At 41.1% G+C, this 22,093-nt stretch overlaps 1 protein-coding gene across 3 annotated transcripts in view; it reads left to right on the top strand.

Annotated features, from left to right (window-relative positions):
• The window catches only part of GRB10 (growth factor receptor bound protein 10), a 244,748-nt gene that overhangs the window by 193,283 nt on the left and 29,372 nt on the right, over positions 1-22,093 (top strand). For all 3 annotated transcript variants that reach the window (XM_040353310.1, XM_040353308.1, XM_040353309.1), the window contains 4 exons: positions 4,797-4,907; positions 7,780-7,878; positions 11,081-11,152; positions 18,119-18,235. In XM_040353310.1, the coding sequence (XP_040209244.1) occupies positions 4,797-4,907; positions 7,780-7,878; positions 11,081-11,152; positions 18,119-18,235 (399 nt within the window). The remainder of the gene's footprint in view (positions 1-4,796; positions 4,908-7,779; positions 7,879-11,080; positions 11,153-18,118; positions 18,236-22,093) is intronic.

The following is a 22,093-nucleotide window of genomic DNA, read 5'->3' on the forward strand; positions in this document are numbered from 1 at the left end:
GTTATAGGGGGGGTTCCCTGGGAGGAGGGGGTTCTAAGCTTAAGTGTCTGAAGGTACAAGCCTATTACCCATGGTGTACAAATTGGTTGCTAGTGTCCTGGCCTGTATGCTATGCATAGCTGTCTTTAATATTGATTGATCCCTGGGCAATCTTTTTTTTTTTTTTGGCCCCCACCTGCTCTGAGACATAACAAATTTTGAGTCTAGATGCTATATATTGTAACTGCAGCAGATCAGGCAGCGATTGCAATTGGTTGCCAAAGGTTAGAGCATAACATTACCACTCACTGACTGGTTGCTAGAGGTTACAGCACACATGGCTCACTAATTAGTTGCTAAAGGCTACCGCACATAATTACTGCTCACTCACTGGTTTTTACGCCTGAGGTAATGATGGGGGATGAGTGGCAGTGCTGGGAGGATGGGGGATGAGTGGCAGTGTAGAACCCCCGCCCCTCTTTATAGCGGGGGTCACCAGAGAGCCCTCCTCCTTGCATCAGGGTTGCCAGCAACCCCCCCTTGCATCTGACTGGAAGGGCAGAGTCGGGCATTCCCATGCTCCTCCATTGAACATTCTGGGGGGGGGGCGCGGAGCCAGGCAAACCATTTTTTTTTCCAGATAATATGAACACAAAGGCTTTTCACTCATGGTTGGTGTTTGGCTGAAGCCATTTATGAACTGTGTTTACCCTTTTTAAATCCTAACAAACTACCCAAATTACCCCGATCAAAAGTTTATACCCTGGTGATTTTGGTTGCTAGATGCTGAGCAGTCATGTCCTAGCAACCAACCACCACTGACAGCTGCAGGGGTGAGTCTGGTCTGGCAGCAGCCAGGACTGCAGGAGAAAGTTTCACTGTTCACTGAATGCGGAGTCGAGTCAGATTAGCCACATGGTTTTTTGCTGGACGAGTGGTCCTAGCAACTAACCACTATTGTCGGCAAGACTGCAGCGGTGTCACTGTGGCAGGCAGAATGTCAGATCTATGGCAATGCTGGAACAGGCTCAAGGGGCTGTTACTTTGGGCCCCTACAACAACTGCCCCTTTTTTCCCCGTGTTGGTCGGCCCTGACTCTATGGAGTTTGCAGGCAAGTCAAAATTCCCCTCTTTTCAAAAATAATCCATATGCAGTTGTGCTCAAGTTTACATACCCTGGCAGAATTTATGATTTCTTGGCCATTTTTCAGAGAATATGAATGACAAACTTTTCTTTCACTCATTTGATAATAAATGGCTTCAGCCATACACAATCAACTGTTTTTTACTCTTTTTAAATCTTAATCGCAACAAACTACCCAAATGACCCTGATCAAAAGTTTACATACCCCAGTTCTTAATACCGTGTATTGCCCCCTTTAACATCAATGACACCTTGAAGTCTCTTGTGGTATTTGTGGATGAGGCTCTTTATCTCCTCAGATGGTAAAGCTGCCCATTCCTCTTGGCAAAGTTCCTGTAAATTCTTGGGCTGTCTTGCATGAACTGCATGTTTGAGATCTCCCCAGAGTGGTTCATTGATATTGAGGTCAAAAGACTGAGATGGCCACTCCAGAACCTTCACTTTATTCTGCTGTAGCCAATGACCGGTCGACTTGGCCTTTGTGTTTTGGATCATTGTCATGTTGTAATGTCTAAGCATGTGCAATACACAGCTTTCTGGCTGATGAATGCAAATGTTCCTCCAGTATTTTTTGACAACCTACTGCATTCGTCTTGCCATACATTTTTACCAAATTTCCTGTGCCTTTTTGTAGCTCACAGGTCCCCAAAACATCAGCGACCCACCAGTAGGAATGTGGTGTACCTTTCATCATAGGCCCTGACGCCTCTCCAAATGTAGTGTTTTTATGGTTGTGCCCAAAAAGCTTAATTTTGGTCTCCTCACTCCAAATGACTTTGTGCCAGAAGGTTTGAGGCTTGTCTCTTTGCTGTTTGACGTATTGTATTTGGGATACTTTGTGGCATTTGCGTAGTAAACGCGTTCTTCTGATGACTCGACTATACAGCCCATCTTTCTTCAAGTGCCTCCTTATTGTGCATCTTGAAACGGCCACACTACGTTTTCAGAGAGCCCTGTATTTCACCTGTAGTTTGTGGGTTTTTCTTTGTGCATTCCTAACAATTTTCCTGGCATTTGTGGCTGAAATTTTAGTTGGTCCACTGCTTGATTAGAGTTTGTACACTGCTGATTGGAATTCTCAATTCCTTTTGGATGTTTTTTTTTTGTATCCCTTTTGACAATTGTTTTTGCTTTCCCCATGACTCAGAATCCAGAAACGTCAGTGCAGCACTGGATGAAAGGGTCTGTCAGGAGTCCAGAAACTCATTGACCTTTTATACGCGCACACACTAATTACAAGCAAACTGATTACAGGTGAGGATGGCTACCTTTTTTAATAGCCATTCAAACCCCTTTTTGTCAACTTGTGTGCATGTTATCAGGCCAAAATCACCAGGGTATAAACTTTTGATCGGGGTAATTTGGGTAATTTCTGTTATGATTTTAAAAAGGGTAAACACAGTTGATGGCTTCAGCCAAACACTAACCATGAGTGAAAAGCCTGAGTGTTCATATCTGAAAAATGGGCAAGAAATCATAAATTCTGCCAGGGTATATAAACTATTGAGCACAACTGTATATCCACTGCTTAGTGGCCTTGTAATTACTGTTTTTCTGCCTGCTTATAACCTTATATGCGAGTTCCTTGCAGCCTTGGGTTCTTTCTGTGTATACAATGCACCAGTAGGGAGATTCTGCCATCCCCCTCTGTGTAGATGGAGAAATGCCATTTTGAATAAAGAGAAAAAATTCTGGTCAGTTTTTATAAATGTGGAGATTCTTGTTCTCGCCAAAAAGTGTTCAAATGTATCACAATGCAACATAATTCGAAAACAAATTTGTCATCTTATAAAGTAATGCTTCAATCAGATATGGTCTTTTGCCTTATGCAGTGTCGAGGTATCACAATGTAGCTGTAACTGGTGATTGTAACAAATGATCCTCTGGTTTTTAAAGATCTTTTTATACAATTGGTAAATGTTTATAACTGGAAAAGACTTAAATTGGAATTAGTCTAATATCAACTTATTCTTAACCTATTCTTAAACGTTCCCTCCCATACCTCTCCTGCCTACCCTATGTAAAGAATTGTATACTCGGTCCAGTTGTGATTCTGCAATCCCTGGCTCCCCTGTATCATGGAGTGCTCAACAATGGCTTGATATTACAGAAGTCATGGGCAGTCTTTATTGGTGCTTCCTCTTTTCCCCTGCGCTGTGCAGCTAATGCAGCATCACATGACTGGACCCTGGCAGACCAAATGTTAAGAATGTTAGGTGTTGGGCTTGAACTTCATCTTGTACATCTTGTGTTAATCTTCCTCATCTCTGGAATGTTTTATGGGGAAAAATAAGTTGCGCTATAAACAATAAATGAAATTCATTTTGTGAAAAATAAATTATGCATGATATGAGAAAATGTTCCTAAAGGTAAAAACCCCTGTAGGAATGAAAACACACTGCAAGGAAAAACATATACCCAAATACATTCAGGTAAGTGACCTCAATCAGTTAAGAGTCCAATATTAGGACAACCAAAAAGAGTCCAATAAACACAAGTATATTGAGGAAAACTCTGTTCAAAGTGTTGCAAACAAAAAAGTGAGGAAAGTCATTCAAAATTGGACTGAATCCAGATTCCTTTCTTTCTATGGTATATGGACTGATCGAGACCTACTGGAACAGATGATACCATCCCTGGTTCGGGTTCAGTGGAGGAGTCCGTGAGAGAACTGCCAGCTGGAGGTCCAGGCTTACTTATAACCTTTGCAGAGGTTTGTATCTGCAAACGCGCATTTGACCTTCTGAGGTCCAACTTGTCTGGTAAGGGTCCCCCCTTATTATTTATGCTATGCACGGGAGAAGACAGTACATTGGTGGTGGCATTCAGTGACTTCATCTATACCCTCACACTTCTATCCCCCACTGTGTGGAATCTGGATTCAGTCCAATTTTGAATGACTTTCCTCACTTTTTTGTTTGCAACACTTTGAACAGAGTTTTCCTCAATATACTTGTGTTTATTGGACTCTTTTTGGTTGTCCTAATATTGGACTCTTAACTGATTGAGGTCACTTACCTGAATGTATTTGGGTATATGTTTTACCTTGCAGTGTGTTTTCATTCCTACAGGGGTTTTTACCTTTGGGAACATTTTCTCATATCACGCATAATTTCATTTATTGTTTATAGCGCAACTTATTTTTCCCAATTTCTGTTAACATGATTGTCACATGTTTTTTGTTGCTGCTTGTACTTCACGTTTCTTGTATCAATCCATCTAGATCAGCGCAGAATTAATCCCCCCCCCCTTTTTTACATCTACACTCTGGAATGTTTTAGCCTGATGCTTTCTGAGAGGTCATGCTGTGTTTAACAGCACTTGAATAAGGTAGACTGTAATGACCTAAGCCAGTGACCTCTCACTCGTGGCCAGCAAGGTGTTGGGTCCATTTTGAAAATATTCAAGCAAGCACTTGCAGTATCTGGTATAGGGCTTCCTGGCTGTCGGTCTGTGTATCAAGGAGAAGACTTTTTATCTTGGAAACTTGTGAACAAAGCCAGGATTTTGTCCTAAAGTCTCTAGAGGGGAGAGTCTGAATTCCCTACAGAATCGGGTGCTGTTTTATTCTCTGGTGTTGATGAACAAAAGTTAAGCTCTCGTCATTCCTTGGAAATATCAGTGAGCAGCATGATCTCATGTTTTAGTGGAGACTTTTTTTTTTTTTTTTCAGGAACCAAGACATTTACAGGGAATTTCAGACTTGGAAGATAGCAATATTTATTCACTGATATCCTGCAAGAAGCTGTATAACTCGCCAACAGATTTTGGATTCGGTGTCAAGGTAAAACATGTTTATTCCAAGCCTAAATACATTTTAAAGTGGCCTAGAAAGCAACATATTTTTTGTAGATTGGACCTAATTTGCAGTGTGCCATGTTTATAAAAGATGGCTAAATAATTGTCAGTATACCAGAATGTCTACTACACTACTTTGCATATGGCAACTTGGATACGTTTCTGCTCCAGGTACAAAGTAAGAAAAGGAGTTGATGTGCAGCTTTTATGTGAGCTGCTGGGTTATTTATAGCTCTTGACTAAAGGCATATTCTTATTCCGTAAACTCCACAGCCATACATAACGTTTTAATTTAATAAACTTTTTTTTCCCCCTCATGTCAGTGGCTACATTATACTGTATTGTCTTGGGGCTACACTATGTATGTTGTGAACTGGTTGTATTTTATTTTAATTGTCCCAATGTGCATCAAGATATTCTGTTCTGTAAACCTATTTTGGGCTGGCCTATGAATTTAGGTATGGTAGGTGACACAGCAAATGCCGTTAAAAGTATTTGAAAACCCTAACTAAATGACCTTTTGATTTCCTAAAACATTGTGTATTGGAAACCATTGCAGGGTTTTTTTCTTTTCTTTTAATCCACCTTGGATTTGGTTCACATATATGTAGATTGGATGCAGCTTGAACCACATCTGATTTGCATGACATGTAAACCAAACTACTTTCTACGGCGCCAGTTCACATCTGCCGGCCGCAGTGCAGTGAATGTGTCCCAACGCTTTATTCAGCGATCACTTTGTTACAGCAAATGACAATAGTTCGGAGCCTCACAGGACCCCCCTTCATCAGGCTTGTCACATGCGATTTGCTGTAACAATGTGGAAGCTGAATAAAGCTTTGGACCTATTTTGGTGATCCATGATGTGCTGCTGACATTTTTCGTGCTCTGATGCAGGGATCTTCATACTACAGCCCCCCAGCTGTTGCAGAACTACACATCCCATTAGGGCATTGTAAAACTTGACATTCACTGACATGACTAGGCATGATGGGAATTGTAGTGCCTGAACTGGAGGGCCATAGTTTGAAGACCCCTGCGCTGAATATTCATGGTTTCAGACGGTGCTTGCTTCAGCACCCACTTGTATGCATAGCCCTTTCTTCAGGAACATGTGCATTGGGAATAGTGCGTTGAATACACGTAAATTTTGCACCTGAATCAGTGAATGAACTGGACTTTAATTCATTGTAGCATACTATAACTGCTCATCTCCTGCAGGCTTTGCTGCCACATTTGCACCAGCCACTGCTGGAGTGTACCCATGGAATGTGTTGGACTAGTCATTTGTAGCCTCCAGAGGGTGTGTGTGACAGGGTGACGAATCAGATTGAATAAGCAGGGACAGAATCTTTTAACCAAAAAGCAATCGGCACAGTCAAAATTGATAAAAGTGTATTTGTACACTATAACCAATAATTAAACACAAGTTGCTGTTAAAACACCATTGACTGATTTCACCACACCCCTAAATGTATATAATAATGTAATGCGACCCAAAAAAGGCAGCAAAACCAAGTCCATATAAAATCGTGCTTCCAGCCACCAGTGTGTTTATTAAATTGAGATACCATCGTCTTGCCGATGAAGCTGGTCGTTTGGGCGTAATGCATAAAGGGGCATAAAGGGTCAGGAGAGTCTGGTGCGGAGTGGATGGTGCCATACGTTGTATCCATGAGCATTTCAGAGCCCTCGTGTGCTTTTTGTATGCAAGTATACTTTTTTAGCCTTGAGCATTATTACATTTTTTATATACAGAAAATATTTTATCCCATTTTTGTTTTACATGGCATACTGCATATACTTTTACCTGATGCAAAGTAATGTGTTCAGGAGATTGAGCTGCATATCGGTCATCTTTTTGATGTTTTATGTTCAGATAATTTAAAGGATCGCTGTAGGGCTGACAAGAAATTGTAAGGTTAGATATGTGTTACTTTTAATGCATTAAATCTGTACTTTGGAATATTCCAAAAGAGGTGCTACTTCTATTACTAGACCTAGCTGTGTCTGCAACCTGCAGGCAAGGGGTCATGTCTGCCTGGAGCTGGCTTATACTAAATACAGCCAGAGGCAGACTTCATCCACTTGTCAAGTTTGTGGGCACAGTCGGGTTCATTCATGGGAATAGTAGGATCCAAAAACTGGTAACAGTAGTACACAGAATGCACTGTGTACTCCTACTATTATGGGATTTAAATTGTATCGTTTTAATGCTCTGGTGGCGTTGCACTTCTGCTAATCTGTGCTTGACATTTGGTTACATACAGCTGAACATTCAGCCATCCTTTTAAATTACTTAATTAAAAGTGAAATATTTTGCTAATAACAAAGGAAATGTGTCCAGTCACAGGGCTCCTCTCTGGTGCCCTTCCAAATTGGTAGCTGAGCTAAGTTCTAGTAGATTTTTTTTTTTTTACTATCCTTGGTGCCTGCACTTTAGCTGTGAATTTGGATGCCACTTGATGCATTGCACTTTCCCACATACAAGTAGTGGGCAAAAAACTACACAATCACATGGTTTCTTCCCTTGTACATAAAGATGGTGCGTACATGTTGTGGTGGGGTCTTTTTTTTTCCCCTTTTCCCTTCTATTTTTTTATTTTTTTTGCTGTACTGTAAATTTATGATCACTTATCATTGTGGTCAATTTTATAAATCTCAAAAGGGGGAGGCCAGTAGGCCATCTGAATAAAACGTATGAAAGACTAGTTATAAAATGGGCAGTGATTTAAAATCATTGCCTCTCTATTACTACTTTATATATGAGTAATTTGGAACAAATATCTTGGAGGGAATATGAGCGAATGACTAGCATGAGTTTGTTCAAATGGTGCCTTGACATTTTTGTAATGTAGCCCAACAGAGTCCGAACTGACATTAAAGACCTGCGATTTCTGTGTGCAGAAGACGAACAAAGTAGGACCTGTTGGATGACTGCATTCAGACTTTTGAAGGTAAAATTTTATGAGAAATGCAATGGAAAAAACAGGTAATAGTGTTGGTAGATCAATAACTTGGTAAAGTGGTGATGTAGGCATGTCTTTGTTCTGACAGTTTTTCCAATTTATTTAACACGATCATACACCATAAGTTTCTTGACCATCTTATTTAGACTCCAGCTTAGTCAAGGCTGTGATTGGATAAAGGAAGAAATGTAGCTCACTGATAATCATCTCTGCACTTTCTTCTTGACACTTCAAACTACTCCATCTTCTAGTTTGAATAGTGATGTACAGGAGATTGCAGGAAGCTAGTACAAAGACAGCTTGCTGCACAACTAAACAAAATTCAAGTATTTTACAACAGAAATGAGAAGCTTTATATTTTTTTTTATATATAATTATATTCAAATGCAGATGAAATAATGCACATTAAGTCCTTGTGTCTCATGTGGATTATTAGTGATATCCACTCCAAGCCTGTGCATAAAATGACTGACAGGAAAAAAGGTTATGAAAATAAAAATGAACGTCTAGTTCCTCATTTTATACAGTGACCCCCTCAAACTGTGCTCCTATGTTGCCGGCACTCACCGGATTTTCACCTCCTCTTGGGGTTTACAGTGTTCCGTGTGTGCCACTGTGCAGCACTCTGGCAATAGTACGTCCTGGTGATGCTTCCAGTGGTTATCCCATATGGAGGAGAGAGAGGGTCCCAAATAGTGTAGTAACGTTTTAAAATATTCAGCTTTTATTGTTTAGTCAAATAAGTACTCACAATCTGGTTGATTCAACAGAGCATATCATTGCATGCAAAAAACTGAAGTTTTGTGGCCTTCTTTCGGATCGCTCGACCGGTTTCGTTGACCTGACGTCATCTGGAGCATCCGGAACGCCACAAAACACCTCTCTTCACAACATTGCGTCCTGTATTACGGCGGCCATGTTTGGTGTGATCTGAGGACAGAAGACCATGCCCTAGTGAATATAAACGGCGGCCATGTTTGGTGGGATTTTGGTGACCGAAGTCTATGTACTACAGTGAATGTAAACGGCGGTGATACAATCACCGCCGCCATATTGTCATAGTCATAGAAGACTGTAGCCTAATTCCCCTTATTCCTGGGTTATTTTATCCCCACAAAGTGTCTCGATACACTGTTTATCGAATCCTTTTTTTATGTTGGAAATGTGTTCCCGAATCCTAACATGTAACTCTTGTTGCTCTCCCAACATATTGTTTGACATGGGCACTCTAAGACATACGTGCTGCTACATGTTAATTCCTTTATGTTGTAACTGGATCCGTTTGCCGTGGAGGTGAAATTTTCTTTTTCTTGTTTTTTTTACTCGCCCTACATGGGAGACATGTACCGCACCTATAGAAACCCTTAAGATTTTTAAAAATCCCAATCGGTTTTGGGGGGGTCCAGGGCATTGTGTACAAGATGGTTTCTGAGACTGGGTGCCTTTCTGTAGATGGAGGGCTTATTGGGTATTATAGTTTTTAAAACTGATTGTCTAAATGCATCGTTTTTTAATAGCTGTATTTGCAATAATAAATACATTGCGTCCTGTGGGGTTAAAACAACCCAGGAATAAGGGGAATTGGGCTACAGTCTTCTATGACTAAGACAATATGGCGGCAGTGATTGTATCACCGCCGTTTACATTCACTGTAGTACATGTACTTCGGTCCCCAATATCCCACCAAACATGGCCGCCGTTTATATTCACTAGGGCATGGACTTCTGTCCTCGGATCACACCAAACATGGCCGCCATAATACAGGGCGCAATGTTGTGATAAAAGAGGTGTTTTGTGGCGTTCAGGACGCTCCAGGTGACGTCGGGTCGACGAAACTGTTCGAGCGATACAAATATTAAGCACAGGTACACTTTAATAGGACCAATCCAATATCCACAATATCAGCATTGCACTTCACATTCACGTATTAAGGTAGCGCCATTCCTACCTCTATAACTCACTCAATTCATTATTTCACTTGGGTAAAATTAAGTAGGGGCAGCTGCTTAATTAAGGGTGTCAAAACCCCATAGCTCACTCATGGGCAATATTTATTCCCATTGCGCGGATTCATTTATACCATTTCTCCTCTAACTCTAAACTGGTAACCAGTAAAAAAAAAAAAAATTAAGCGTCGCCTATGGAGATTTTTTTTAATTACTGAAGTTTGGCGCTATTCCATAAGTGTGCGCAATTTTAAAGTGTGACATGTTGGGTATCTACTCGGCGTAACATCTTTCACATTATACAAAACACTTGGGCTAACTTTACTGTTTTTTTTTTTTTTTAAATTCATAAAAAAAAAAGGTGTTTTGAAAAATAATTGCACAAATATTGTGCAAGATAAAGTTGCAATGACCACCATTTTATTACCTTTGGTGTCTGCTAAACAAACATATGTTTTTGGGGTTCTGAGTAATTTTCTAGCAAAAAAGATTTTTACATGTAGGAGAGGAGTTCCAGAATAGGCCCGGTATGAAAATGGTTAAGAAAGCACATGTACAAGCCTGTCTAAAGTTTGCTAATGAACATCTGAACGATTCAGAGAACTGAGTGAGTGTTGTGGTCAGATAAGACCAAAAATCAAGCTCTTTGGCTTGGAGGAGGAATGCTGCCTATGACCCCAAGCACACCATTCCCACCGTCCAAACATGGAGATGAAAACCTTTTTGCTTTAGTTTTTTTTTTCCTGTTAACGGGACAGGACAACTTCACTGCATCAGATACGATGGATAGGGCTTATTACAGTCGAATATTAAGTGAGATTCTCCTTCCCCTCAGCCAGGGCATAGAAAATGGGTCGTGGATTGGTATTCCAGCATGACGATGACCGAAAACACATGGCCAAGACAACAAAGGGAGTGGTTTTAAGAAGCACATTAAGGTCCTGGAGTGGATTAGCCAGTCTCCAGACCCAAATCCCATAGAAAATATGTGGAGGGAGCTGAAGGTTTAAGTTGCCAAAACATCAGCCTCAAAACCTTAGTGACTTGGAGAGGATCTTCAAAGAGGAGTGGAACAAAATCCCTCCTGAGATGTGTGCAAACCTGGTGGCCAAATACAAGAAACATCTGACCTCTGTGATTGCCACCCAAGTACTAAATCCTGTTTTGTGACTGGATCAAATACTTCACCCATTAAAATGCAATTCTATAAAAACATTCTACATTTGTCTCCTTTTTTATTACAGTATGGTGTGCTGCTCTATCAGAACTACAGAATTCCTCAACAGAAAAGTCTGCAAACAAACTTCACAGCACCTGTAGGTTCCTGTTTTGTTGTTAAACTGTATGATGCCTACTGTGTTTTTTTTTTTTTTTTTTAATGGTTTTAGACGGCAACATATATATTTTTGTCAATTTCAGAAGGCTTATTTTTGTTGCACGGTAATAAGTTAACAGTTTGAGTAGGGAAATTTTTTGTTGTAAATGGAAATCGTTTTACACCCCTCCATGTCCAAACATTTGAAAGCTTGACCAGGGCAAATTTTTGAGTTTTGACACAGGCAAAAATGTTATGCAAACATACAAACTTGCCTTGCTTATTTCAATTGTCACATTAATGGCCAAACCATTTCAGATATTTTCATAAATTTTCTGATTTACCAGGAACCCACATATTTAAATGGTTTGCATATAATTATGGTAAAGAAGCAAAATTTGGCTTTAATTTATGGAGGGTGAAACAATTGAAATATATATTTTGGGTTATTGAAAGTGTAATGGGGACTATCTTTGCTGGCACCTATCACACTAAGATATTTTTTCACTTGGGTGTCATTGTGGCAGTAATTGTATGGTCAGAATGAGCTGAAAAAGAAACCAAATATATTTTAAACTACCATTTTCTGAAAGTGGAGATAACCTTATTTAATTCCTGTATAGTAGGTAATTAAAACCTCAAAGCATAGCATATTTAGTATAGCTGGGGCATTTTGTTTTTTTCTCAAAGGTTCAGTGTGTGTAATTGTTTCATCCTCTGAGGGACACAGTCTTGCATTTTTTCGGATACACTCCCATCTACAGGAGAATTGGACATTGGCAAACAAACTGTAGGCCAGCCTGGATTAAACCCTCCTACTACCAGCTTGGGTCCCCTGGTGAGCGGACACGCTTTTCTGAAGCTCATATTTTTGTTCATTCAAAAGATTATTTTACTCAATGGTTGCTGGTAAAGTCAAGATGGATACTTAAATCCTAAAAGTTTGTCTAGTCAACTAGCAAGTGCCGGTTTTCCCACTACATTTAGTATACTGGTGGTTTCTTTGACATTTGTGCTGGATAACCCAGTCTGTGTTTGCGTTTTACAGGATTCTGCTACACTTTCACAGCTTTCCCAGAATACTAGCCTGACCTGTGAGGCTCCTTTTACATTTGTGCAACTTCGGATTTGGCTTTTGAGATCACATGTCGCAGAACAATTTCTGAGAGCCTTTCCGATTGACGCTACTGAAGTCGCTGCAAATTCAGAAAAGGTTTTTGCACTGCTTTTGCTCCAACTTTTACATGGCTTTAGTGCCAGAGTGCTTAAAAGTCTTATCAAAGTCACTTCAAAATCTGACTCCATAGTTATGCTGAAAATCGTGCAACTTTAGAGTCGGCGGATAGTGTGAAAAGACCCTTAGTCGTGGTCAGAGCTATGGCAGTGCATCGTCTGTGGACTCACCCTTGGGGGTTAGCTGCAGCAACCTCATTTTGTCAAGTTGAACTGTTCTTTTATTACAGTATACTTTTTTGACTGATGTGGAGGATGAGCAGTTACTTGTGCTGCAGCCTCCATTATTTCTCTTAACATCAGACATTCATCTGAGGTCACTGCTGGGGATTGAGGTGTTGCACACACTTGCTGTTTTGTCCTCTGCACAGTGCCTTTTTTTGCCCTCCCCCCCTTTTTTTTTCAGGAGACTGAGCACTGTGAGACTGAAACCACCATTTTAAACTTCCCATTTTCTCTACAGTCAGGACTGTGATGCAGCTAATAGATGTGGCCACGGGCAGTTGCTGTTTTGTTTTTTTGTTTCAGCAATACAGTGACCTTCCTTAGAGCCCTGTGTGTGCTCTGCAATACTTTGCCAGCCTTTCTGAAGGGGTTCATGTATGAGCCTGGAGAATGGGCAATACCCATCCATCTCACCAAGGCATGACACGGAAACCAGCCTAAGGATCAAGTCTAAAATCTGGCTACCCTGGCCACCGCCTTCACATTCCCCATACTGCCCCTTTGTGAAGAGTTTCAGTTCATAAAACAAGCTAGAGGCTCTATAAAGGAGCATCCACTTGATTGGCTGTTTAGAAGAGAACCTATTTTACCTGCACACCATGTATTCTTATATCTAATCTCAAATGTTTATTGAAGTAATCAATGCGGACAGTGCAAAGTCTTTAGGCCACGCAACACCTATTCTTCAAATGTGTATGACCAGAATATATTGGGCAATGTGTTAGCTGCTATGGACACTGGTCCCAAGAGCTAGCATTATATTATGGCCAATATAAGATTTGCAAAAGTATAGATTGTGACTAGCTTATCAGGCTCACAGTAAATCTACTCGGAGCCCTTAAAGACCCCCACTGACTGCTAGTTTCTTCCCCTGAAACAGCTTAGTGTAGGGAAAAGGGAGCCGCCCCCTACTGATTGACTCAAGGGGGTTTCAAGAACTTTCACTTTATCTGAACTAAAGCTTTTTTGGGAGACCAATCTGTTTTTTGATGACGAATTTGGAGTCCCTGGAGCAACCTGATCTAAAAGGGTGTGACTCGTTATGGAGACATGGTCTCTGACAAGGGCCAAATCTTTGACTGGGCCCTAAAGCCAGGTACACACTACAGTGTTTTTTTGTTCAATCCAGCAGATTGCACAAAAAGTTAGCTCCAATCAAAGACGCTGTACTGCCCATTTAAGGTTAGTGTAGCGATCCCCGCCTGCTGAGCCGAGGACAGCCCCCCTACCGACACCCATTCCCTGCACCGCCTGAACACTTTGATCAGCGCTCTATGCCATTTGACAAAGCACTGATCGAGAGTCTGTTTGCTGCTGGTTTTCCTGCATGCATGGCTGGCTTCTGTCACACAGACCGACATACACATGGGCAGAATTGTGGTGTTTTGTTCTTATTTGAGCTGACAAATGTCTCCCACCATTCTGCCCGAGTAAGGGGCTTAAATGACTAAATGTTGTAAGGAGTTCATGTTGCAGCTGGAGACCACTGCTGATTCTGGCACAAAGAACATTTGTATTGCCCCTCCCATGCTAAATCTGGCAAAGACATGCTGCACTTTACTGGTTCAATGAGATGCAACTCTGCATAACACTTATCAAATGTGGAATCGGAGGAATCTTTCCAGAGTGATTTCAGTCTCCAGCCAGTATGCTATAGCCTAAAATTGGTGGACCTGATGACTCTTGCTTCAAGTACAATCTCTGGCCTCCATTTGTTATATACTAAAGCAAGCCATAGTGTTTTTATTTTTTTCTTCTCTAATCCTTTATTCATTGACTTCATTTACAAAGATTAGAAACGCCAACAATCGATTGCTTCCTCAATTGATTTTGTTAAAACTGGTTCCCTCCTACGGTAGACTTTGAGTGTCAAATGATAAGCTATTAGGAAACACCTGTATTTCTCACCTCCAACCTTCCTGTATCACCGCACAGATGACTAAAGCTCTCTGATCTTTCTAACCAAAGTGTCATTGCCTTTACATTTGCAGGAGTCCTAGGTTTGATGGTAGTCTACGGCAGCACTATTTGTCCTGGCTTGGTAGCGCAAAAATCTGATGCTGAAATTGGAAGTCCTTTCTTCCATTATTTAGGAAGATTCTCACCAGATGCCAGCATATTAGGCTAGGGAGGTGCCCCAAGCACCTTGTTGGTAGGTATAGTGGACTTTATTCAAAGTTGGTCAAAGGAATCCAACTTCCCATATGACAGCTGTGGATGATTTGACTGTCTGCAGAGTTGGGTCATCCTGCTGAATGCTCAGCTGGTTCCTTTCCAATTGATGTATGCTACTGCTGTGGCTTTGTCCGACTGAATCCAGATCAGAAGTCTCACCTTGGCAAGAGGTAGATCAGATCCTGTGCTGGGTAGAAGTTCATGTTACAGCATTGTCTGTCTGCCATTTACCTGCCATATGTAAATTGGCTACATGTCGTCTATACTAAATACCTACACTAACTACCATGTACAAAAAAAAATCCTTTATAAAATGCATACAGTGAAAAAGCACTGAAGTTGCATGTATGAAAAGTATGTATGAACAAAATAAGAAACATCAAAATATACCAGTCCACGAATACTAGCAAGCCAAATAAGTTGTAAGGTGCCTCTCGGTAAGTGAAACTGTACGATGGGAAAAGTGGAGCTGCCACCTGAGATTTCTTCACGCGTGGCCCTGTAGGCCTAAACAATGGACAGGCAGACTTCCCAGACGTTAATGTCTGGGCATGATGTGATTGGTTCCTACACAGAGGTGTTCCAGTATGTGCCACAGGGAAAGGAGGATGTGGACCTCCCGGCCTCCAAAGGTTCTCCGGGTACAAGGGTCCACTAGCAGAAGCAGCAGATGCTCTGGTGACTCTATGAAACATGTGTCCTGATTTATGCCTTTCTTACAGATGATCATTCTCTGCTTCACAGGATTCTGTTGGAGGGCATTTCCAAAGATTTCTATCATGTGGCTTGGCTCAGAGGATACAAGGCTCCTGGGAGAAGTTCCAGGAGTTCTCATGGGTCGATATGCCATACTGCTTTATGGTTGGCTTAACGGCATGGCTATTGAAGCCCAGGTTCTGCAATATTGACGGCTTCTAGTTTGTGATTTCTATAATGATAAAGCCAAGAAGTCTGCTTTTGCAAGGTCTCTCTTTAGACCTGAAAGGCATACTTAACTTCCACTCTAGCAGACACTCTGTAGGACTAATCCTTTCCTACCTACAGCTGGGTCTGGACCGGTGTTTGGCCTTCAGCACCATCAAAGGTTTCTAGCCATTTATCTTGTTTCAGAGACCCTTTGTCCAGGAAGTCTTTCTAGCTCCTTTGCAAGTGCAGTTGCTCTGGAAGCTTAGTAAGGGGAAGCTCTGCTGACTTCCATCATCCAATCATGTGCAAGCAAAGATGCATGTTTTTGAAGCGCTACCTCATTTACTAAGCTCTGGAGCAACTGCATGTGCAAATGGCAGTCTATTTGCCTTTAGCAAATCTACTCCAGTGTTTCCATCACATCTGTATAAATTGTGGTGCCTGGTATTGCAAAGAACTATTTTGCATAGGAACACCTTCTTCCCTAAAGCTGGCCATGTATGGATTGAAATTCAGTTCGTTCAGGAGGGACCGGCCAAATTCCGATCCACGTGTGGCCACTGTGGTTGAACAAAAGTCATCTACCAATTGACCTCTGTTGAACCACCCTGATTTTTTGCTTGATCAGTGCTGCAGGCTATAGACTGCAGAGCTAATATGTATACTTTCAAATAATTTTAAATTAATCAGAAGTACTGACCGCTTTTTATCCATCAACATATTGAATATCAATTGAATGAAACAAAAATTGTAGACGATACTCATGCGTTATCTAGGATATGTACTGCCATCTGTACTGTACAGCAAAGTGAATTTTGCAGTTTACAGCAATGGGAAAAAAATTAATAAGGAAACCGTTTAAACAAGCACTATTAGTCGGGGCACATTCTGCTAGTGGAGCTTTAGAGTCTGTCTCTACATTCTTGTAACATTAAACATATTCCAAATTGACTACTTGGTATAAAAAGCCTTGGGGTGTTGGTGTTATGTGCAAGGAATTTCTCAAAGGTGAAATGTATATTAACTCTATGGGCCACCTCCAAAATATTGGGTGCTATGGTTGTCTCCCAGTTATTGGTGATAGTCGGAGGAGCCAATATCAAAATTAGATCTGTAATGACTCAAGCAGACATCCAAGCTTACTGTCTCAAGGATCAAGTTCCACACTTTCCTGTCGGGACACTCTTCTAGAGCTGTGATTTCTTCTTCCTTTTTGGGGCAGCTGTCTGCTAGCTTGCAAGGCTATCACCTGAGCTTCCATTTACTTGTTTACTTGTTCTACTAGGTGGACTTTATGGCTGAATGATGCTGCAAAGTCTTGCAGGCGGCTGCTTGATCTTCAATCCGTCCCCATTTTTTTTTTTTTTTTTTTTTTCTTGAGCCTTTTGGCATTTGGCTGTGTTTGAACAATTTGACTGCTTATGTATATCCTGAAAGTTGTCCTATATTCCCTATTGGCTGTGCATAAAAACACTTTTTTTTTTTGAGTGTCCAATTCTCCTGTAGATAGCCGTAAGTCTTAATGTGTTCCTCAATGGGCTCAAAACTATTTTATGGTACAAATTTTTTTTAATTTTTTTTATTTAACACAATTCAAGAACTAATTGGAATAAGCACATATATGCTTTGCTAGCAGTTATTTGTTTCCAGAGTTTAGTGAAGTACATTTTGGGTTTCCAGCTACAATTTAAAGTCCTAATGAATGAGTCTGACGTACCAATGAGATTTGTTTTTTCCTTCCAACTGAAACCGATACCAACATTTTTTATTTTCCATTTAGTGGAAAGAAAATAACTCATGCTTCACCGTGTTTAATGATGGCAAGGCCACTCATGACCTCTAATGGTAATTTGGGGCTGTACAATAAAATATTTTTAGTATTCAAGTACTTTTTTGTACCTCTGTAATTGGGTTGGTTATTGTAACAAACTTTTCCTGGGATCCGCATGATTGGCTAAACATCTTAATGACCCCATCATGGACCATACAGATCCATTCCTGATTTTTCTTTGTAACTTGCAGCCTCAAGGCCTGTAGTCTAATTGTTCTGTGCACTTTGTGAAAACAGACGGCACCAGAACTAAAAAGTGGTGGCCAATTGGATGATCACACAATCTGGTGATTCCTGTTCTTTTGACCAACATCCATGGCTCCTAGTAGCAGCTGGACATGCTGTTAAATGTTCACATTAGAACAGGAAGAGGTTAAAAAGCAAAGTCTAGCACATGCATGTGACTTTTTAATTTGTCTTATTTTCTATTTTAAAGTACATACACTGCATCAAGTGCTCATAAGCAAATCTATTATAACAAATCTAATGCCATCTGATCAGAACTCTTAAATAGCATTATGTAATAAGTTATATAATCACAAGCTAGTCTGTGTAACCAAAAATGTTTTTTCTTAATGTTCTTGTGTTTCGTTTCAGAGAAGTGTGTCAGAAAATTGCTTGGTTGCCATGGATTTCTCTGGGCAGACAGGGAGGGTTATTGAAAATCCTTTAGAAGCACAAAGTGCTGCAGTCGAAGAAGGTCACGCATGGAGGGTAAATGTCGCCCTGCATCATTGTGCTATGAATTTCAAGACTGGAAAACTAATATTTGAAGTACAAAAACTAAGCAGTTGACTGCCGTAGTGTATTTAAGAAGTCAGCATGTTTCCTTTCTTCTCACTACTTTAAATCATTCTTGCAGCTTTGGCTCATATCATTGCTGGTGACTGGTTGCAGCCAATTGTCTTGGGCCAATAAATTATGATTTTGTCAAAAACCACCAGAGGAGAAAAGATGAACTATAACAAATTATTGCCATAAAGTGTATTTCCACTTTTGCGGTTGAAATAACACCTTGTATATTGGGTAAATGTCATTCACATACGGTACTCGAAATAAAAATTGTCAGTTTAAATTTAACTAAAGGTAAAACTTTTTTTGTTTTGGATAGTGAAGGGGGATTATAACATCTGTTGGTTTTTGTCTGTGCCCCCATTAAGGAGATTCACCCTTTACTATTTGTTCTGTTTACCATTATTATTGAAAGTACAAAAATCCCAAATTTTGGGTTGTCCCCAGAAAAGTAATAAATGTGGAATTGTCCAATGGGGACACTAGTTCTGGTGACCGGGGGGTCCTAAGGAATTCATTTTATTTGTTGATTTCTTCACTTCCTGTTTGGTTATGGAAAGGAAGGAAAATCTCCATAATGGGACACAGATGGCAAAGGAAAAAAAATCTGACTGGTTATAACCCTCCTTACTCTATCCAAAATGGGCAAAAAAGCTTTGCCTTTAGTTCTACTTTAAATTATAATTTCTCTTTTCTGAAAACTCCAAACCAATGTTTCCTCTGCTATGCAGAAGAGATGGGAGTTGACATTTTAGAATATTTAACCCAGTCTGTATCCTGCTGGCAGATCTCATTTATAAACAGATTTTGAACATTGTCTAAAAACAAAACATAATTTTTGTTTTAGGTATTCTGCGTAAATGAAAATACATAGCACATAGTGTTTTTTTTTTGTTTTGTTTTTTCAGGTTAGACTGCAAAAGTGGAAAAACACTTTAAAGCTGAAATCCGAGAATGGTCTTTTTTAAATTTTGCAAGAAGGTCCACCCTGGTTATCTAATCCTCGAACTCACATTAGCCAACTTTAGATTGTATCATTGTAATCTGTGCTACATATAGTTGGCACTGGTCTTTCAGGTGCTAATCAAGTGACTTGCCTTATGTAAACAGAACACAGGATTGTTTGCTCGATGACTCCATCATTTAGAGAATATCATGTATTTTTATCAATGAATACAAGTTCTGTCATTGGATGAAGCATAGATTGAGTGTCCGCCCTTCCTGCAGTGGATTCACACACCCTTTGCTGACTCTGTGTGCTCCATTCAGCAGGAAGGGAAGAACTTTGCTGAATGGAGAGCTGTAGCTCTAAGGCCGGGTACTCACGAGCAAACATGTACGGTGAAACCGGTCCGTCGGACCGTTTTCACCGTACATGCCTGCCAGAGGGCTTCTGTACGATGGTTGTACTAACCATCGTACAGAAGTCCGCGCGTAAACACTACGCGGGGCGTGTCCGTGGCGATGATGCGGCGACGTGGGCGGGCCTGCCATTTAAAGGCTTCCACGCATGCGTCTAAGTCATTCGACGCATGCGAGGGACGGCGGGCGCTCGGACATGTACGGTAGGTCTGTACTGACGACCGTACATGTCCGAGCGGGCAGGATTCCAGCGGACGGTTTTAAAACATGTCCAGGAACATTTGCCCGCTGGGAAAAGGCCCGGCAGGCAAATGTTTGCTGGAATTCGGCCCGCTCGTGCCTACACACGACCGAACATGTATGCTGAAACTGGCCCGCGGACCAGTTTCAGCATACATGTTTGGTCGTGTGTACGGGGCCTAAGGCTCGGTTCACACTATTGCAAATTGGATGTGGAATCTCCGCATTCAATTCGCAATAGCAGGTGATTGTGAATGGCTCTTCCTGTGCGTCTTTTGGTCTGTTTCAGACCTGAAATCAGACCTGAAACAGTAAAACCAGGACGCACAGGACCCCTGCAGGGAACTGCATCGGTATTGGGTGTGAATAGAGCCCAAGTCAGCAGGGCGTGTGGATCCACTAGAGCAGTGGTCATCAACCATGTCCTGCAGGGCCCACTAACAGGCCAGGTTTTATGTATTACCTTGGGGAGATGCAGACTAGAATACTGCAATCACTGAGCAGCAAATGATATCAGCTGTGATGTATTTCAGTTATCTTGCAAACCTGGCCTGTTAGTGGGCCCTGCAGGACAAGGTTGATGACCACTGCACTAGAGAGACTGCCGACATACAAAGCACACTGGTTTGGCTCTGTATCCTGCTGCCAGGCCACATGACTCTCAAGCTGCTGCTAATTTTTCTACATGTACAGGAGTAGGCCTCTAACCTAATATTTGCAGCACTCGGATTACTTTTTTTTCTCATTCATTCAGACACAGGATTTCTTTATTCAGAGACAGTTTGGTTATACTGCTGCCTACAGGAAAATTTGAACACTGGCAAGCAAAAGCCATTGACAAACTAGGTATGACCGTTCCCACTCCCAGCATGCTTAGTTTTTTGCTGGTTTCCAGGCCAGACCTCTTTTCTCTGCTGAGTTTACTTGATTTACTAGCCATTTCTGTAGTTGAAACCACTACCACATGCTGCTGAGCCTGTCTGTTTTTGCAGCTATCATGTTTGGCAGATCCTCAATCTTTTTTTAGGACTGCCACTGCTCTTATCTGTAAGAGATACCCAGTTTTACCTTTTTGGTTGGTCCTTTTTTGAGGGGTGGCAGGCTGCTGCCATAGCTCCCAGGGTTAAAAAAAAACCAACCGTACTAGTTAAAAATAAAACATGCTGTAGCGTCTACCAGTGCTGTTGCTGGCCTGGGATCGTTGAGCGGCTCCTAGACTATCAAAACTTTGAATGCTCTTCTTACATATAGTTCTTTATGGAGCCTGCAAGATTCTCCAAATGCACTCCTCAACTATTTGTGAAGACCAATACCAATCTGGAAATATCGCTCCTTAACACTTGCCACTTAACACTTACCAAACATGTTGAAGACGTATTGGTGTTTAAGGTTTCCAATTGACGAATGTTTTGAAACCTTTTCAAATCCTTGTTTTCTGCAGTAGGCCCAATTTATGTTTGACAGACTTACATTATGGCTATGGGAGGTCACATAAGGGAATGGATCCAGCTAAAATCCTTACTACTCCTTGAGTACTTGGAGATTATGCTTTCAGTCCTACACTCTTGTGTGGACAGGTTAGTCAACATTGTCCATCTTTCCTTTAAGTGGTTGTAAAGGTATATAAAAAAAATACATTATCAGCTCTTACCCCTCCAAATAACTCTGCCTGATCTCGATCCAAAACTGTGCACGAAAGTAGTGGTGCACCCACAGGACTCGAAGACGGCAGTGGGAGTCATTGGCTTCTGTCAATCAAATTTCTGTGTTCTGTCTTCATGGGGCAAGTCAATCAGAACCTTGGAAAAATCAATTTATTTGGCAGATTACCAGGTTGTACCTGGTCTGATGGCTCAGGAAGCTGGTTCTGGAACTAAGGAATTCCGTTAATTTCCATATTCTGTAACATCCTTGTGACAGATGTCGGCTGGGGAGGAGTCCTGGTCATCAGGGTGATGAGAGAAACTTGGTAGTTTGGATCCTGCCCTGGGCATGGCTTCATGGTCTTGGTTTTTCTACCAAGGCATAGACCATTTTTAGGTTGATTTCCTGAGACCACAAAGCATGGACCCAGGGGACAGGTTTCTACATCCAGAGATGTTTCAGGATCTTTGTTACAGGTAGGGTAGGCTGAATGTGTGAACCTTTCTGCCCCCCAGATTTAGCAAACTGTTCAGG

Source organism: Rana temporaria, chromosome 5 (assembly GCF_905171775.1).
Source record: "Rana temporaria chromosome 5, aRanTem1.1, whole genome shotgun sequence".
In the NCBI taxonomy this organism is placed as follows: Eukaryota; Metazoa; Chordata; class Amphibia; order Anura; family Ranidae; genus Rana; species Rana temporaria.